The 20812-nt window shown below is 40.6% G+C and overlaps 1 protein-coding gene across 1 annotated transcript; it reads left to right on the top strand.

Annotated features, from left to right (window-relative positions):
* The first annotated feature begins 8309 nt into the window (after nucleotides 1-8309).
* On the top strand, nucleotides 8310-13417 carry zbtb8b (zinc finger and BTB domain containing 8B). Its single transcript, XM_086063392.1, has 5 exons — nucleotides 8310-8441; nucleotides 8912-9104; nucleotides 9480-10350; nucleotides 10440-10618; nucleotides 11503-13417. Exons 2-5 carry the CDS (start codon nucleotides 8931-8933, stop codon nucleotides 11815-11817), a joined length of 1539 nt encoding a protein of 512 aa, XP_085919518.1. The 5' UTR covers nucleotides 8310-8441; nucleotides 8912-8930; the 3' UTR covers nucleotides 11818-13417.
* Nucleotides 13418-20812: the final 7395 nt, after the last annotated feature.

The raw sequence follows: 20812 nt of genomic DNA, 5'->3' as shown, positions 1-20812 counted from the left end.
AGCATCTCAATAGTAATTGTTCACTGATTTCTGTAGTCCCTCATGAAAGAAGAAGAAAAATAAGACATTTGCAAACATCTGTTTTTACTTTGGAAAACAATGACCGAACCAGCAACATATAGTACAACATCACTCCATACGCCCCCCCCCCCCTATTTTTTTTTTATCACCATACAAATATGGAGTACAAAATAAACTCCAATCACTGGTTAATAAACAGTAATCAGGGGGAAAAAAATGCTTTTGTAATACACTTTAATGTAACATTAAAATGAATCTGATTAATTAATGGAATAATTGATTAAAAAAAAATTCTATAGTGACAGCACGACTCTGAATATCCAGTCGTCATCCTCCATGCTGCTCTGAACTCATCATGCCTCGCTCTACTGACACTTTTAAGTGTCACAAGTGGTCTGTGCCCTTCATTGGTCCGAGGCCTTGACAGCGATCCAGTCAGGACTGGCATGGGAACTGGCACCAGAATGTCTCAGCGATGTCCAGACTGGATCCATGCGGGAATGGATGTGTTAGTCTAGACTGCTCCTTGATTCACTCCGTATGGTTTGAGACGTTAGTGAGATTGATATTTTTTTTGCTGTTTAGTTGTCAGGAAGTAGGATTCCTGAAGCTGATACGAAGCTAAGTGTGACAGTGAGATGTCCGTCACGGCTGAGTCGGCTTGTCACGGCGTGAGACGGGAGAGCGAGTCCTCCCCTCCTCATCCGGCTCCCCCGTGCAAAGATAAATAGAGAGGCTAAAAGGCGGCGAGGAGGCACAGAAAGGAGCTTTTGTGGCTTGTGAGTGGGGTCTCTTTCATGGCCGTTCCCACAGCATTGAGCATGATGACATTCACGCACACACCCGCACACAGACACACACACGTACCGATGGGACTGCGGTGACTTTCGCTGGTGCCGGGCCCCAGACGAGATGGCGAGGGCCCGGGGAGCCACAGGCAGCCATTGTGCTGTCGCCGCGGAAACCAGTCTCTTTATGTCAGACATGTTTTTCTGTTTGTTTTCTTTTTTTATGGCTTTAATGTGGGCAAGGGCGAATGTTTCCCCTCTCGCCCCCTTTGACTGATCTGCGTTATTTCCCCCCCAATAGCCATCTTCCTCCCCACGCTCCCACCAATCCATCCACATTTGTTTTCCGCTCCCCCCACCCCCCACCCCCCTCGTTCAATTCTCTGTCTCGCTCATGTTGTCCTTCTTTGTTCTCGATGGGGAACAACATTTGCTCAGACAGTTTGTCATGCATTTGCCACAGCGCTGTGCAGGCCTGCCTCCTCGCTCTGATCTTTATCTTAAGTCGAACCTACAATGAGGAACGCAAGCTGAGATGGATGCTGTTTGACTTCCAGGTTCGACTCATTTTCCCATAGGAAATTCATTTGTTCCGGGTTCAGACTATCACCGTCATCAGATTCAGATTCAGTTTGTGGTTCGCTAATAAGCGCCCCCGAGTTTGTCAGATGGGAAAAAATGAGACATCAGGACGGACGGAGAGGGGAAAAAAATCTCATGAAATATTTGCTAACCTTACAGACAGTGTTTTCAATATATCAACAACAAATGAGTTAAAAGCTTTCATGAGTCAAGACAAGTCGATACATTTTTAACTCATTCACTGACATAAATTAATTAAAAAAAAATTTAAATTAAAAATTAGGGGCAAGAGGCGATTATTTTTTTAAAATTGTAATTAATCACATGACTTCACTAGTTAACTCACAATTAATCACAAATTCTATATGTTCTAAATGTACAGTAAAAAAAAATCTAGGTTTTCATACTCTTGTTAACAAATGTGGAAAAAAATGTTAAACTAATAGAAATAGTTCAAATGAATTTTTGACGTTTATAGCCGTCAATGGCAGTGAATGAATAAAAAAAGAAAATATTATTATAAATTTGGAGCGTCAGGTGATTAAAGTTTTCAATCGTAGTTAACTCGCGATTAATCACTAATTTTATGTGCAAAACTAAATGTACAATAAAAAAAAATCTCGATTTTCAACAAAAGTGGATTTTTTTTTTAACTAATAGAAATAGTTCAAATGAATTGTTGACGTTTATAGCCGTCAAGGGCAGTGAATGAGTTATTGTCCGTCATTCGTCAATTATTTCAAACCAAAACAAACAAATCTTGGCTAACTGGCTAGCATCAGCATAACAGTGAAAACTAACGTTACATTTACGTATAATATCACTAAGAGGAGGCATGTACTGTACATGCAAAAAAGTAGAGTAGTGGTGTCAAACTATGGCCCAGTGGCCATTTGTGGCCCGCCCTCCATTTTTAACCGGCCTTTGGGATATACCAAAAATGACATTTGCTAGTAATACATTTGTTTTACTGACTATAAAGTGTTTCTAAATTAACTAAATCAACTAGTCACAACATTTCTCTTCATAACACTGTGGTGAATAAAGATAATGAATAATTACAAGCAAAAATGGTCAAAGGTCAAAAATTGTGAGCAGATATCACATTGTAAAAGACTGTTTTGGTTTTGAATGCAGTATTCAGCTGCTGTTTCGTGCAGGGGCTGATATTTTCTACTTGTTTCATGGTCTCTGACCACCCCAAAATCTTGTACAATCCTAAACTATTTGCCTTATAGAAATCAGTTTTTCACAACAACAAAAACACAAAACAAAAAAACTATGCAATTGCCTGTTTTGACTACTTTTGATGAACTTGATCAAATAAAGTAAAAAAATAAATAAAAGTGGCCCTTGCATCCTTTGATTTAGCTCTATTTGGCCCTCGGAAGAAAAAGTTTGGACACCCCTGCAGTAGAGGGCCAAGTACCGATCCCTGCGGGTCTCCACGTGTAACATTACAAAATTCGGAAAAATGGAGGAAGGTGAAGATGTGCCGCTTGTTGACAAGCATCACAATTTCCATACATGCTCGTCAATGCAGCTACATGCTAATTATGATAGCATCTGCTTGGCATGATATTTAATTATATAACTTGTGTTTATGCTTTAGAGATTTTTTTTTGACAAAATGGCCGTCCGCAGAGATGGATAAAATGGGCGGAATTTGCTGCTTAATTCGCATTCCACAAACGCAATATTAATCGTGGCAATAGTGGGAGCGCATACAACTTATTATTGTAAAGAAAATGTCAAGGTTGTCTTCCCTTTTAAGGGGCGTGGCCTAGTGAGTGACGTCAAGAAACAGGTCTTTGTGTGACTTTCTGGGCTCGAGTTTCAGCTTACTGAAGCTCTTGGTTAGTGTCAGTCAGCTGTTTGCACTAATCGATAACGTTTGGAAACACCAACTTTGACTGCAGAAATATTTTCCCACCAAATCTTTTTGCTGAACGCCACATTGTTCCACTTATGGGGTGGGGTGTTCCACAAAATGTTTGCTTCCTTGCTCATGAAAAGCAACGTTGTGCCTTTCCCACGCCGTTCCCGCATTAGTTGAATGCTATCGTAAAATCGCAGGGACATGCTGCAGAACATCTGAAAGAATGTTATTTTTCTATTTGCTAAAAAAAAAAAAAGGAGATGCCTAAATGTCCTCCAGTGAGTGAAATTGGAAAAGCAGACGGTTTCTATTTTTAAGTGCGTGAAGAATGCCGCTCGGTGCCATGTCTCAAAGGCACGCCGGCCCGTAATCACTTCATTGTGACTTGCACATCACATACAAGATTTCATCTTTTATGGCCCACACACAACAAAGAAAAAGTGATAAATGAAAACAACTGTGCTTAATCGAATGACTGCGCTCTTTTACGTCTCGACTAATATTGAAAACTCTGAAATAGGACTCTTAATTTTTTTCCCGCGTGGTGCAATGCATGGAAGGACTGAAGGGAAAGTCCGCAGAAATGGTCAGGAATGTATCCAAAATACACTTTTTGCTCTCAGCGTTGTGAGATGCTGCAGGGAGGGCGACGCGTCCGTGTTTTACACAGTCCCTCTGACAGCCTCTTAGTATCTCAAATCCCTCTTATAACGGAACACCTCCGATTATCAGGGAGGCATCCATCCACACGTCACCCCCCGTGGCATCTGAGAGGAGCAGCCGTAAGCTCAGAAAAAAAAAAAAAGTCATCCGAAAAAACTTCGCCATCGCTGAACGGGATTCATGGGACACTTTTAGTGTTCCCAGAAGAGATTATACAGAGTGCGCGACAAGGCTTTGATGTTTATCATCACTATCACTTACAGAGAAGATGTTTTTTGTCTTAACTCATTCACTGCCATTGACGGCTATAGACGTCAAAAATTCATTTGAACTATTTCTATTAGTTTTCCACTTTTTCCACTTTTGTTAATAAGAGTATGAAAACCTAAAAAAATATATATATTGTACATTTAGAACAGATAAAATTTGTGATTAATCGTGAGTTAATTATTGAAGTCATGTGATTAATTACAATGAAAACATTGTATTCACCTTACGTGATTTTTAATAAAAGAAAAGATTATAAAAAATTAGGGGTGTCAGGCGATTACAATTTTAATTGTAATTAATCGCATGACTTCACGAGTTAACTCACGATTAATCACACATTTTATATCTGTTCTAAACGTACAATAACAATTTCCATATTCTTGTTAACAAAAGTGGAAAAAAAATAAAAAAATAGAAATATGGCTGCATCTTTTAGTCATTGATACAGTAATTTCATAATTGATAAAAATGTAGTTAAAATAAAAAAGATTAGTGTGATATTAGATGGCAAAATTGCAATTATTTAACATTGGTGACAGCTCAGTTTTTCTTTTCATATTAACTCATTCACTGCCATTGACGACGATAGACGTCAAAAATTCATGTTAAGTATTTATAGCCAAAGTCCTAAAATTGTCTACATCAATCTGACTGGAGTCAAGTCGCGTGACTCAAGTTCCCCACTTCTGCTCAAAGCGCAAAATTCAAGTCAACATTTCATAGCCAGCGTCGACAGGCTCACATGAAAGGCAGACTTGTGGGAGACGAAAGAGAAAAATCTTGCTGAAAGGCAACACGTGTGCCGCGAAACCATTGCTACACAATCTTCCTCACAAGTACCACAAACACACAGTCAGTGTTGCGCTCAGACGTGAGCTATGTTTGAGGTCAGCGTCTGAGGGCTCTTGGCTAACTGCATTTAGCACAAGCAAGGCTTTGATCGTGGCAATCCGCCTGTGGCAAAGACATCAGTTTTTGGGGCCCTTCGCTACCGGAAGTTTGTGGTGTGGGAAGTCTCCGTGGTGCTCGATATACAATAATAAAAAGGCTGGCAGATTTATTTCAGTCGCAAATTCTTTTCGTCCTCTCCAGCCAGTGATGAAAAGAGCGTGAGATGCGCCGGGCCGTCGCTCTCGCAACATGAAATGATAATTACAGAGAGAACAAGAGAGGAGAGTGGTGTCTCCCGAATAAAAAGGGGCGCCTGCTGTATTAGACTCCCAGTGATTGCCCATGAGAGATAAAAGGACAATACACACCACATGCCTGTTGCTCATTGGCCAAAAATCACAAATAAACCGAAGTAATGCAGCCACAGCAGTGAATGTTTCGCTTTTTTTTTTGTGTGTGTGTGCTTCTCCACCAAACCACCACACCGCGCTCTGGTCTTTTTGATCCCCGGTCGAGGGTCCTCGCCGCGGAGCCTCGCTCGGAATTCCAGAGATTCTGGGATCATTCAAACGTTTCACGGCACATAACTTGCTCCCCGCCCCCCCGGGAGACGCCGCTAGGAATGGAAAATGCCACCGCGGTCCTTCCATTGTCCCGAGTCTTTAATCAGGCTCCCAGTGTGGCTTGCGCTGCCACCGTGGTGCGTTGTCTCAGCCTGGGAAAATGCAGGCCCGAGTGCTCGTCAGACCACAAGGAGCGAGGGGTGCTGCTGCAGGCCCTCAGCGCCAGACTGCGGCCGACGCACACAATGAGTGCGGACGCTAAGCATACATGAAGGCAGTTTCTGTCGTAAATCACGAGTTTGGTATTTTTCTTGTCCTGAAGAGGTTGCTCGGTGTAGTAGCGAAACATGTAAACAAATGATCAATTAGAGAAGCCGTTTTAAGATACGCACTAACCACTCCTAAAAATAAAAAAAAATCTACAAATATCACTCGGAATTTAACCAATACATATACAGTAGAAGCATGGAACTGCCAATGTGGAGTAAACATTTTTGATTTAGTCAGGCGATTACATTTTTGTATTGTAATTAATCGCATGATTTCAATAGTTAACTCACGATTAATCGCAAATTTTATATCTGTTCTAAATGTACAATAAAATATTTTTTTCAAACTTTTCATACGCTTGTTAACAGAAAAGTGGAAAAAAAATTTAACTACTAAAAATGTGGCTGCGTATTTTAGTCATTGATACAGTAATTTAATTCATTAACTGCCATTGACGCCTATAAACGTCAAAAATTTATTTGAACTATTTCGATTAGTTTAACATTTTTTCCCCACTATTGTTGACGAGAGTATGAAAACCTAGATTTTGTTTTTAATAATCTTTTTTTTTTTTTTTTAAAGAAAAGAGTATTAAAAATTAGGGGCGTCAGGCGATTAATTTTTTTTTAATTGTAATTAATCGCATGACTTTAATAGTTAACTCACGATTAATCACAAATTTTATATCTGTTCTAAATGTCCAATAATTTTTTCTCTAGATTTTCATACTCTTGTTAACAAAAGTGGGAATTGTTTTTAACTAATATAAATAGTTCAAATGGATTTTTGACGTCTATAGTCGTAAATGGCAGTGATTGAGTTAATAATAATTCATAAAATTGAGTTAAAATTCAAGAGATGTACTGTACAGTAAAAAAACGAGTGTGATATTGATTTGTGATGAGGTCATTTTTCTGCCACTAGATGGCATGATTGCATTTGTACGATGTTGGTGACAGCTCAGTGCATTTTTCTTTTCATATTGAAAGCTTTCTAATCTTTAACCTGAAGTAACTTGTGAAATTCTGCACATTTTAAAAATTGTCAAATACAACTTGACCCCTTCTCCACAAATATATGCATCATTATTATTAAATTTATTACTGCTAAATTTTGTCGTGGATGTGTCTGCTGCGTTGTGACTAGAATTCCCCCAGTAGGCTTGCCAAGAAAGAATTTTTTTTTTTTAATTTGTGGCGTTAAAGGATTTTTTAATTAACTCAAAATTAACGCACTAATATTGATACCCCTCATTTAAATACGTTCGAACTATATTCACAAGTACGTTCGGACATACTCACAAATAGATTCAAATGTACTCACAAATACGAACATAATTACCAGTCAAAAATGTTTACGTATCATTGGCAGTTCCACACTTTTTAGGAACGACTCCATAAAATAATTTACAAATATATTTTAGAATATTACATAAAATACTAGAGGACTTAACTGGGGCCACACACAGATTTTTGAAAGGGCTATAGCACCCCCTAGTCCCTTTGTAGCGCCATCCCTGGCAGGGAGGATCCAAACTTCTCTTTGGGTCTTGTGCTGACAAAGTTTGGGAAACCCTTAATTAGAACAAGATTAGTGTCGGTTGAATATTCATCCTGGTCATATTTTTTTTATGGGGCTGTCATAGCATCAATGTGGTTTTCTCACAGCACGCCATAGGAAAATATAGTGAAGTGAAGAACCATGTGTTGAGATGTGTGGATGTGGAAAACAAATGAATAGTAATTTAATAATTTGTTTCTTGCAACCAGGCAGATTAGTTTCACTCTAAAATGGAAAACAGTACTTAAGCACAAAGTTACAGATCTAATGGGTTTTTTCTTTGTTTTTTTGGGGGTTGGCTGCTCAGTATGAGCAATACCGTCAGTTAAATAACATACACAAATGAAGCATAATAGCATAAAAGCTAATGACTAGCATGAAAACGACCAGAAAAGTTTGCCGTCAAACCGCATATATGTTTAGTGTTCAACAATCTCCATTGGGTATCTGTTGTATGTCTTTAAATGGGCAACAATGTTGAACTTTATGTTCCACACATGTAATTTCATAATTTTGATATCTCAACATAAGGTTATGCCATCCTTGTTAACATGTATTGTTAATTAATGACCTATTGATTAGCTGTGATAGGTTAAATCAATTTTCAATCAAAAGGCTTACTTTTTTTTTGCTTTACTATAATTTATTTATTTTATATTTAAATGTGTCTATTCATTGAACCCCCAATAGTTTATTTTTTTTGATTATTATTATTATTGTATTATTTAATCTTTAATCGAAGTGGTTGTTCCCTCTTGCAATTGGTCCACCAATCGGAGGTTCTAGCCACGACCGCGTCACTCCTGATTGGCTCAACGTAAACGTCAATCTTGTAAAGGCGGAAGTGTTTCTCTTGTATTTCGATCGCAGAAAAACAACAAAACAGTGGAATTAGCAATCTAATGTTTCAAAGTTCACGGCCAACCATCGAGGGTTTTTTCAGGGTATCGACAAGTAAGTCATTCGGATTGATTGTATTTTTATTTTACACGCGCTCTTTAAGGTGTTGCGTGCGATTAAACGAAAATGGTTTTGCTAGCTATTTAGCGTTAGCAGCGCTAGTTAGCCTGAAAACAAAGACAACATGAAGCAAATGCATCAACTCCCGACTCCGTTGCTGCTTATGAAGGCTTTAAACACTGTTTTATGTGGCTGCAGTTTTTCATGCAAGTCCACATGGAAATGTTTCATACTAACACACTCACGCTGTCTAGTGCTATAAAAGATATTTAATTGCACACAAACTCTGCATCTGTTTAACACACAATACATACTGGTTTGCAAAAAAAGAAAGTCAGGAAACAATAACCCTGCCAAGTTAATTGTTTTATTTTGTTCTTTATAATGTGACTCAATTGAAACTAACGTGACTCATTTCCCTTTATTCTCCAGTTAATTAAGTGTCCTTTCCTCCCTTCTGGCAGAGCCCACTGAAATTTGGTCATGGAGGTGCCTTGTTACCTGCCCAAGCTTCTGTTTGAACTCAATGAGCAGCGCAAGCGGGGCTACTTCTGTGACTGCAGCATCCTGGTGGAGGGCCGCGTCTTCAAGGCCCATCGCAATGTCCTGTTTGCGGGAAGCGGCTACTTTAGGGCTCTTTTGGTTCACTATTTACAGGTGCGGTGTTTTGGTTCACTTTCTAAACAAAAATGTCTTCGAATCTCTTATTTGATGTCAATTATCCATCGATCCATGTATACAGTACAGCTTATACTCAATTATAGGGCACATCTAGACTAACAACTAATCACAATATTTTTTCCTTTAGGATGTTCCATTTTATGGATATATGCTGCAATATGTTTTTGCACAACTAAGTCCTTATTAGGAGCAAACCCTACATTTTCTAAATTCCTGGTTTATTCCTATCACTGGAGAAAGTTTCCAACATTACAAAAGACTAAATGAAAAACGTTTGCAGCCCTATTCAAATACTTGAAACTGCCTTTTAAATAAATCCATGTTGTCAATTGTCTGTTGGTCTGATTTCAGGATAGCGGACAGCGCCAAAGCACAGCGTCGTTAGACATCGTTACGGCTGATGCCTTCTCCATCATCCTGGACTTCCTCTACTCTGGCCGGCTGGCCTTGAGCAGCAGCAGCGTCATCGAAGTCATGTCAGCGGCCAGCTACTTGCAAATGACCGACTTGGTGAACCTTTGCAAAAAATACATCAGCTCCTCTTTGGAAATATGCAATAAAGGCAAGGAGGGCGTAGCAGAGGAGCACCATCCAGGACAGGAAGGACGATACAGACCTGCAGACAGCGGCACGCCCGCTGCGTCCAGGTCGAGTGGCGCTGCGGCCATGGAGCCTCGTTCGCAGGTTACGGAAGCAGACGCAGCTTTTGTAAAGCTAAGCCGAAGCCCTTCGTCCATGCCGGGCAACGTCCCGCCAGGCCCAAGCCGAGGCGTGGACAGCGACTACCATTCAGGCGGCGACAAAACAAAAGCTCACACGGATCAGACTCACCTCTCCTCGACGTCTGGCTCCACTTTGACTCCCGAGTTGGTGAACCCTAAGATAGAGTATGACCCAGATGAGGAGCTTTTGGAATCTCCTGACAATAAAGACCTGGCGTCATATCCCGGGCCTTCTGCTCCTCATCATGGCAGATCACTTCCCCCAAGTTTTACCACCGAGCGCTTTTCTGTGGGTTATAATTCTTCCTTTAGTGCCAGGCAGCTGATGGAGATGCTGGCCAGGGGCGAAGGGCCCAACCCACTGCTGGACCGAGGGGCCCAGCGCATGACTCAAAGACCACCGGGTAGCATTTTAGGAGTGAGCCGAATGGAGGACAGTTTAGGTTTTGTGGGATCATCCGTCATGGAAATCCAGTCTGATTGGATTGGAGAGGACACAGGTACAGCAGCAAACCCGATTGGTTCGGTGCATTTTGTGCAATCGCGGCGTGTGTCAAATGAATTTTTAACCGCCTCGTCGATCCTGCAGGTGACAGCTTACTGGTTCCGGTCAAACTGCACAAGTGCCCCTTCTGCCCGTACACGGCCAAGCAGAAGGGAATCATGAAGCGGCATCTTCGCTGTCACACGGGCGAGAGGCCCTTCCCCTGTCCCATGTGTGGCAAGAGGTTCACCAGGCAGGAACATCTTCGCACCCACGCCCTGAGCGTAAGAGCTGAATCGCCCTTTGAACTTTCCATAACAGGCTTCGAAGATAGCCGATTACTTCCAAGAGTAAATTTAAGAGGGAATTGCTGCTTTACCACAATCCTTCGTGACGTTAGTTTGGAGCCCCTTTTTCGCACTGCATTTAGTAGTGCCCATCCATTGTGTAGGTGGTGTTCAAATAGGAGAGGATCTGGCGGAGTGATGTCGTGTAACTTTGGTGAACTTATTTACAAATAGTGGCATGATTAAACGATCCAACTTACTGCCAAGCCATTATTTATTTCTCCGCTGCTTAAAATGAGCAAAGTCAGGGCTTTCTTTTGTAACAATTAAAAATGCATCTTGTCGGGGTGCTGTCTAACCAGCGGCAAAACTTTTATTTTTTTACTTTTTTAAATGTTTTTTTTTTTTTTTTTAACTTCTTGGTAGGCACTTCCAAATATGGGCACGCTGGCTACCGGTCATTTCGTATTACTGCTCAACTCTTTCACACTGAGCGAGTGCAGTGTGAAAAGGGCTTAACAGTGACATAGTGCAAGTAATTGAATCTCCCTGTCCCCAAAAAGGGTTATCATTATAATAGATGGCGACAAAGGTGACGGCATGGCTAATTAACTCATTCACTGCCATTGACGGTTATAGACGTCAAAAATTAATTTGAACTATTTCTATTAGTTTAAGATTTTTTTCCACTTTTGTTAACAAGAGTATGAAAACCTATAATTTTTTTTATTGTAAATTTTAGAACAGATATAAAATTTGTGATTAATCGTGAGTTAACTCATGAAGTCATGCAATTGATTACGGTTTTAATTGCCCGACGCTCCTAATTTCGAATTGTAATTAATTAATAATTTCCCAACTGTCCGTGAACCCTCAACCAGGTCCATCGGCATGAATTGCCCATGTCATGCAAGAGCTGCAGGAGAATCTTCTCCGGCGCCAGCGTATCTCCGGGCTTCCGGCGCTACGGCATCTGCGACAGTTGCAACTGCGTGACCACCACTCACGCCGACTCCACCCCCTTGCACCCGGCCGGCCAGGCGGAGCCCACGGAGCGTGAAGACGGCGGCACCGACTGGGCCAGTTTCATGGACGACGTGGACGAGGTGGAGGTCGGCCGAGTGGAAGACTTGGTGGAGAAACAGATGCTTGAAAGGCAGCTGAATGCGTGCGATGATGTCAGTCACACTCTGTGAACCTTTAAGTTGTATACATACTGTATTCTGTTTTTTTTTTTTTTTGTCTCAGGGTTCCCAGAATAGAATATTGTGAATGCAGGACAGCGTCTGTCGCTAAAGACACGTAATGCTTATTAGCATGCGTGTAAAGGGCACTGGCCACATTGAGGGGAAAAAACAAAAAACAAACACATTTCGCTGCACTTAGGGATTGAACAGAATTATAATTTGTAGTTCTTCCTTGATCGTCATTAACTCATTCACTGCCATTGACAGCTATAGACTTTTAAAAACATTAATTTTAACTATTTCTATTAGTTTAACATTTTGTTCCCCGTTTTTGTTAACAATAGTATGGAAACAGATTTTTTTTGTTGTTGTACATTTAGAACAGATATAAAATTTGTGATTAATCGTGAGTTAACTAGTGAAGTCATTAAGATTAATTACGATTACAAATTTTGGTCGCCTGATGCCCCTAATTTTTTAATCTTTTCTTTTAAACCAAAAAGCAAACATTAAATTATTTTTTGATTTTTTTAAAGAAAAGATTATTAAAAATGAGGGGCGCCAGGCAATTACAATTTTTAATCGTAATTAATCGCATGACTTCACTAGTTTACGATCAATCACAAATTTTATATCTGTTTTAATACAATAAAAAAAAAATCTAGGTTTTCATACTAAAATAGGAAATAATGTTAAACTAATAGAAATTGTTCAAAATAATTTTTGACGTTAATTGCAGTGAATGAGTTAAGTGATGTATTTATACTACAAAATTGTGATTTAAAAAAATATATTTGACTCATGGAGACCCGCAATTTGATTTAGGTTAGCTTAAGTTGTGTGCACATAGTTACAATTTTTACAGTAACTGAATGCAAAATCTCACACGAAGAAAAAATAAGACATATTTGCTGATTTTGATTGAAAAAGGAAAAATGATTAAATTAAGCTCATTTATAGTTATATGTGTACTCAGCGTTAGGTAGATCCCTTATAGATGAAATTGTGTGAGGATGGTTAGGCCATTCATTTTCTCTTCTGACTTAGGTGTCTTGTGTATGATTTGTTTTTTTATATATTGAAATTTCATTGATCCCTGGTGCACGGCTTGAGCAAATTTGTCCTATGAGAAGCAGAGTGCTGCTCTCTAGTGGTGATTTCACACACTTGCATTGCTAACTTGCCATTTCACTTTTGGAAGCCAATGATGACAAAATAAGGGTTTTCTTTCCTTTTATAGTATTAGATTGAATTGCATCAATCAAAAATAAAAATTGTTTGATGTTGTTGGCACCAAGAATGATGGCGATGAATGCGTTGTCTCGTGCTAGCCTAAAACCACTAGCTTTAAAACCGTCCAATCTGCGAGAAGAAAAAAAACCCATAGGTGGTTATTTTTTTTCCTTCGGTTTCACTTGCTAAATTAGCGTTTTTTTGTTAGTCATTTCACATTGTTGTTAATCTATGGGAACACTTGTTGGATTCCATAAAAGTCAAGGAATGCCTGGCCTGCTAGGTTTTAAGCAAGACAGCGGCATGTAATCATGTGATTTTATTTTATTTTTCGTCAGTATGAGCATTATATAAAGGGGAAACTTTTGTGTGCAGATTTTTTATTTATTTATTTTTTGCCACGTCTTCAAATTGTATGTGATACAGCACATCACTCACAAAAAGTACTTGTCTTTCGGGTGACATTTAAGGATGAACCTAAAATGCACTTTAATATTTGAGCTCAATTCGACCATTTGTTTTAATTACAAGTTTTGAATGCACATGTCCAACGGTTCAATATTTTGAGTAATTTGCTGTCCCCCCTCTCCCCTTTCTATTGTAATTTTCAATGACAGTTTTCATCCTTAAATTTCCAGTAAAAATCTAATTACCCTAACTTTGTAGCGAGTTGATTAGCATGAGTTAATCGTGTACTTTTACTTGAGTACGGGATGTGAATCGGTACTTACTCTAACTGAAGAGGGCGACAGTGAGCCCAATGTAGTAAAAAAACGACCGTAGAAGAAGAGCTACAATTACTACCAGCCATTGTTTAAAGGCATAACAAATATGGTCCCCATTGAAACAAAAGGTTAATTAAGAAAGGGGAATCGGAGCTGCTTCCCAGCCCCCAGACATGGGGAAGTCGCGGGACTTGACCGAGTTCGAACGGGGACTGATAGTCGGCGCTCGAAGCGCCGGCTGCAGCATCTCGGAAACGGTCAACCGGTTGGGCTTCTCCAAGACGGCGGTGTCCCGGATTTACCGGGAATGGTGCGGTAAGAAGAAGACGTCCAGCCAGCGGAGGAACGGCGGAAGGAAACACCTCGTCGACGAGATCGGCGAGAGGCGGATGGAGCGAGTGGTGGAGGCCAACAGCCGGGCTACCGTCAAAGAGATCCAGACGCTGTACAACTGCAGCGCCGAGAAGCCCATCTCGCACAAAACTACCCAGCGGGCCTTGAAGCGACTCGGCTACAGCCGCAAAGCTCCCCGGCGGGACTCGGTACCCCGGACCAAGCAGCCGGACCCCGTCCAGAGCTCGCAGCCGAAAGAACAGAGTCCCGTATCTACGGGCTTGGTTGGGAATAACAATGCAGAACAGGACACGGGGAGTAAAAACCAGGAGACGTTGCCATACGAGGGCGCCCCCGTGAGTTGCAACCAGACGCTCCCCGGGATTGGAGCACCTTTACCGGGATTTCAGTGTTGGTGAGGAATGCACGGCCTGGACCTGGAGCCTTCAGACCAAATAAAAAGTGCATTTAAGTCATTTTAACATAATATGTACAGTCTGTGTTACCACTGTGCTAAAATATCGGAAAATGAAAAAACAACTGTTCTTTGATTAATCATTTAAGCCGTATTGAATAATATAACTAATTTTTAAAAGACGCACAATTGTTGTTGACTACTTCAAAGGAAAATACATCTGAATATTACTTAACAAATGGGCTTGAGTGAATAAAAAAAAAGAAAGAAGAACTTCCGGGTTCCACACATCAGCGTCGTTTCCGGCCACTGATGGCCGCGTTCCAACACTCACACCGACCATCGGCGGGAGCGCGCAGCAGGGCGTCTCAACTCTCTGAAATGCTTCGGACAACTGAGACAGACACACTCGCACCCGTCGACGGGAACGCGCAAGGGGGTGGGCACAAAGGCGGAAGCGCAAGAACTGGAACTCGGCCCACACGTCGCAAACAGGAAACACAAATGAAAACCAGGAAGTCGGAAGTCCCGCCTCCTCCGTGGCATATACCCCGTTAGGCACAGTTTGAAAATTTTACTTCAGGGTTTTATGCCTACTGTTCCACATTGAATCATCTTTTTCATTCTGTTATCCCTTGTAGTCAAAATATGACGTACTTGTGTAAAAACACTTGTATGCTATACTTTGAAGCACTTCCATGAAAGTTCGTGTCACTAAGCACGTTTACAACCGCAGCGCACGCAACTGCATGCCTTTCACCATCAAATGAATTGTCATACTTCTTTCTGTTTGTTGTTGCTGTCGGAGTTGTTTACCTTTTTTTCAAGTCATAGTAAAGGTAGCACCATTCTAACGAGTCCTCAAGCAAAGAGCTCGAACAGCTGTGTAAATCTGTTGTGAGCTATTGAATGTTTCCCTTTGTCTCCATAATCTTAAATTATATTGATTTCTGTGTATGGACAATTGAATGTTATTGGAGTTGTCTGAGGTTTCTGCGTTTTAATATTATTTTTGCACCTTACAGATATTTGTAAATATCTTTATTTGAACTCGCCTCAAATGTTGTTATGAAATTCACCCGTGTCTTAAGGTTTGCATGCATTTTCCTGTGAAGGTAACGATGCCTGTATGTTCCTAAATATTTGGTACTATCCATTAAATGTCTATTTTTAGTTACTTGTATTCACATTTGTATGATTATTTAATGACCAGAGTAACGTGTCAACCAAAGAATGATTTGGTTGAACACTAACAGGAAAAAATGGTAAATTATGTAAAAATAATCAAAAATAATTATATACGGATTTAAAACATGTTACATGTCACTTTTCGGGGCCTGGGCATCACCGATCGTAGATGATGAGGCATCTGGCTGTGATTGATGGCTGATGGGCTTTTCAGTTTGGAAAACATCCATTCCTTTTTGGCCATTGTTGAAAAAGGTATGTATTGGTGCAGACATAGCCAAATTATGAACACTTTAGTCAATGTTCAGTATTCAGGTTACTGCTTGAAAACAACAAAAAATAGAGATAGAGAATGAGGTGAGATGTTCTTCTTTATCTACCAAAAATAAATCAAATTTATTTTAGGTTAAATTGATGCACTTTACATTTGATTTTTGTCTCAAACAAGAATAAAAAATATTCAGAAAAAAATGACACTGATAAAGTACAAGTTTGAGAAGAGGCTGAAGGAAGCAAGGCATTAGTTCACCCCCCATTATACATTATAATAACTTGTACAGCCATAAAACATACATAATTCATACGATTAAAACCTTTAATACATCCATCTCTTTCAAAATCAGAAGAAAATAGATTTCGACTTTACACATTTACATTCATGAAAATAAAACTTAGCAAGATACATTTTAAGATTAATCAAATAATATTCTAAGCTTTATTTACGAGGCGCCCATGTTTACAATTGTAGTAACTAAACTTAGCAGAAGGGAGCGCAAATGCGCCAAACATAAAACCACAGAAGAAGAGCTTTATTTACGAGGCGTCCATGTTTACAATTGTAGTAACTAAATTTAGCGGAAGGGGGCGCAAATGCGCCAAATATACAACCACAGAAGAAGAGCTTTATTTACGAGGCGTCCATGTTTACAATTGTAGTAACTAAATTTAGCGGAAGGGGGCGCAAATGCGCCAAACATACAACCACAGAAGAAGAGCTTTATTTACGAGTCGTCCATGGCGTAGGTTTGAGCTAGGTGCCATCAAAACAAAATAAATAAGAGTCCCCAAAGACGTGTTTTCCTTCAGTCCGGGTGCTGGACCGCACGGGGGACACATGGGCAAGTCGCGGGACTTGAGCGAGTACGAGCGGGGCTTGATCGTGGGCGCCCGGAGCGCCGGTTGCAGCATCTCGCAGACAGTCAACCGGTTGGGTTTCTCCAAGACGGCCGTGTCGCGGGTGTACAGGGAATGGTGCGGCAAGAAGAAGACCTCCAGCGAGCGGGGGGCTTGCGGGAGGAAACGCCTCGTCGACGAGACGGGCGAGAAGCGAATGGAAAGAGTAGTGGAGGCCAACAACCAAGCGACTATCACGGAGATCCAAACGTTGTACAATTTCAGCGTGGAGAAGCCCATCTCCATCACGACTACCCAGCGGGTCTTGAAGCGACTGGGTTACACCCGGGCGACTACCCGGCGGGATCTGGTGTCGCGGGCCGACCCCGTTGAGAACTCGCCGTCTCAGTTATCCGCGGCTACGTGTAGGAAAAGCCTGGATCCTTCGCGTCAAGATGGAGCTACCGTGGGTTGCAGTGTGACTGTCCCCAAAGTCGGAGTAACCAAAGTGGGCTCACAGTGCTCGTGAGGACTGCAGCGCCTCCCCGGACCTTTAAGACCACCGGTGCCTGTGGCCCCTTTGCTTCAATTTTTAGTTTATTGTCCCATGCACTTTCTTGAACTATTCTCCCCACCAATGTACACTTTGGTGGATTTTTCCACTAGGAGTTGTGGACACTTTCAACACAGTGGCTTACCATTACAATTATGCACTTTCATGCACGTCACTTTTTTGTTGTTGTTGCGTTGTAGCTTTTATAGTTAGCAACTGGCAGTATTTTTGTTGTTGTCAATTGTCATACATTGGTTTGTTTTTGAACATTTACCCACATTCCTAGCACATTTGACAGTTTTAAAACTATATTGACAATTAGTAAACAATGCAAGTCAAAACTTTAGAGCCTTCAGTATTTGCCCCACAACAGCATTTGATATGGTAAATGACCCCCCCCCCCCCACCACCACCATTGTGTTGAGAATATTTGCTCAATTAACTTGCACTTTATGTCCATCACCATTATGAGGTGTTGCTACATTTTCACACAATAACTCATGTATTTGTTTGTATCATGCAATTGATTGCATTTCTAGTAGTAGTGACCATTCGTTGTTCACTACTTTCCAAGATGCATTGTGCGATACATTGAGTTCACTATGTAGGGGACGACCTGTGAGCAAAACTACAAAATGGCGAACTCGCTATATAGAACACAATATAGTAGCTTAGGAGTGATTCTCTCATTTTGGAGTGTGAATTAATGTGCCTTGTGATTCTGGTGACCAGAAATGGATGCCACTCGTATTTATAGTTATTACTTTGATCAATATAGTACAGTTTTACTGTAGCCTACTGCCCGAATGCCATTCACAATTTTCTTCCCTAATTATGAACAATTAAAGGACCTGCAATTGCAATCTGTCCAGGGTGTATATTGCCTCACACCCAGTCAGATGGACGACTAAAGAACTTTTTAGTTTAAGTTTAAGTTGGCTATTAATGGCGTACTTCTCTGCACTATTTTCTTTGTGTGTTGTTTATATTGTACATGTTCACTTGAATTTTGTTTTCTTTGACGCGCATAAAAGTGTCACTATGACGTCATCCACTTTTCATGTCAGTTTGTTTCTCCCTAAAAAGAATGTAAATGTGTTACGAGGCATTGATTAAATTAGTCTTTTTCTGCCTTATATGAGCTGATCCATATTTCACTTAGTCCAACACCAAACAAAAATAATCCCAAAAAGTATACATGCTGAAATGTTATGATCTTGTCTCAATTTGCGTACAAAAAATATGTACCAGTGAAAGTCAAGAAATCTTGGACTTTTTATCATAAAGCTATTATTTTGAATGAACGCTATTTATTATTATTGTCACAAAATTTCTGCCATCTCATGAAAGCATGATATTTTCTCGTCTCACTGAATTATAATAGATTCAAACTGAAAAAAAAAGAAGAAGAAAATTAACAAAGGTACTTAATTTTATACCGCTTTAGCTAATGCTGCATTCGCTGAAAGTGGGAAGTCTAAAATTTCTGACCTCTGATCAGGAAAAGTGTAATGGAATCCAACTTTGAACTGGAAAATGTGAACCGTGAAGTCGGGGGCGAAAAAAGGACCCCAAGTTCACGTGGGAGATCTGATGGCAAAACGTAATTTACAAGATAATGACAGATATATTTGATTCATTATTACTTAATGTAACTATTCGGCATAATGTAACACTGCATCTAGATTTGGAAAAAAACTAAAGTAAAGGAATTTGTGAAGTAAGGTTTTCCAAAGATCAACATTTGTTGTGATGAATCAAAACAAAAACAATTTATCGGAGTCAGCCATCTTTGTAGTTTACAATCGGATTTCCTACCGTCTCCGAATGCAGCATGTAGTACCGACAGCAAACTAAGGGATACATCAGTGAATCCATTATACCACAAAGCTACACAATAGAAGAAGACGATCTCATGAAAAATAAGTGCGAGCCCAGCTTGCTTCCATCAAAACAAAAAAGCACAAGGTGAGTTTTCAAGTCATCCCAGTCCAGGGTTCGGACCCAGACGCTACCACATGGGCAAGTCGCGGGACTTAAGCGAGTTTGAGCGGGGCCTAATCGTCGGCCTCCGGAGCGCCGGCCGCAGCATTTCGGAAACGGTAAACCATTTGGGCTTCTCCAAGACCGCCGTGTCCAGAGTTTACAGGGACTGGTGCGTCCGAAAGAAGACCCGCAGCGAGCGGACTGGCTGCAGGAAACCCTTCGTGGACGAGCTGGGAGAGCTGCAGATGGAACAAGTGGTGGAGGCCAACAGCCAGGCGTCCATCGTGGAGATCCAGCGGTTGTACAACCGCACCGCGCAGAAGACCATTTCCATCAAAACCACCCAGCGGGTCTTGAAGCGGCTGGGCTATACGTGGAAGATTTCCAAGCGGGAGTCGGCGGCTCGGTCGGGGCAAGGGTCTTCTGGCAAGAGGTCGTCGCCTCGGAACAACGATCAGAAGAAGGATGAATTGGCAACCGATGTGGCTGACAATAACAATACTGCACCGGAAACGGGTAGTCAAATGCAGCGTGAGTTCGAATGAGACCCTCCCCGAAATTGGAGCGACCCTCCCGGGATTAAAATGTTCACGAGGACCGCAACCTCCCAGACCACCGACGCCCAAGCTCAATGCTTGCCATAAACACGATCTATTTTTCTTCTCTCTATTTTACTACTTATTTTGTTACTATTTTTTTCACCACGACTGACATGGGTTTTTAGTTTTGAAGTCAATTTATGTTTTGACATGGCAAATAAAATGGGATTTTATCAAATGTTTGTCTGTGTGATGAAGAAAAAGTAGATGGGGGGTACAAGAGACTGAAACTTGTCATGAATGATGAAAAAGTCAGGTGATCAATATATATTGGTCAATGCATTGGTGGGAAGTAACAAATCTTTTTTTTTTTAAACTGTACATAAGTAGCCTTTACAGTACTTATGTGAAAATGAAGCACTTGTGATTATATATATTTTATATTTTTTACCAGTGTAATGGAAATTGATTAAATATCCACTACATCTTTAAACCAAGATATGTAGAGGATTACAAAATATCACAAGTGGTTCATGAAGCTTAATTTTTCTATCACTACTTTTCAGATATCTGGACTGTGCTTTAAATAAGCATATTTTACACCAGATTAGAAAATATATCAAATTCTTACATCGTATTTCTTTGTCAAAAACGGGCTTGTTATTGTTTTGAAATTATGCATATGCAATGTAAAATAAATGGAAGTGTTGAGGTCTTGGGGACTTATAAGGCCGAAAAATAGGGACATCAGCAGCAGCAACAGGGAGTATTGATGACGATGCAACAGAGAATGTGTTGCCTTGCATCAGTCTACAAAATGGAGGGTCTGCTGTTAAAAAAAATCAAATGGGAAAAAACTCCCACTGATATGGTGTACTTTTTCAGGCATTTAATTAGCTAATTAAGCTTTTTAGTTCGT

This window comes from Leptonotus elevatus, chromosome 19, assembly GCF_054856555.1.
Source record: "Leptonotus elevatus isolate MCC_2025b chromosome 19, RoL_Lele_1.0, whole genome shotgun sequence".
Lineage (NCBI taxonomy): Eukaryota > Metazoa > Chordata > Actinopteri > Syngnathiformes > Syngnathidae > Leptonotus > Leptonotus elevatus.
Note: the sequence above shows the minus strand (reverse complement) of the source record. Positions and strands in the feature narration are given on the sequence as shown.

Bases quoted from the DNA above. Each gene is read 5' to 3' on its own strand.
- zbtb8b (XM_086063392.1), top strand. From the start codon at position 8,931: ATGGAGGTGCCTTGTTACCTGCCCAAGCTTCTGTTTGAACTCAATGAG. The intron at 10,351-10,439 runs GTACAGCAGCAA...TCGATCCTGCAG, and splicing joins TTGGATTGGAGAGGACACAG to GTGACAGCTTACTGGTTCCG. The intron at 10,619-11,502 runs GTAAGAGCTGAA...ACCCTCAACCAG, and splicing joins TTCGCACCCACGCCCTGAGC to GTCCATCGGCATGAATTGCC.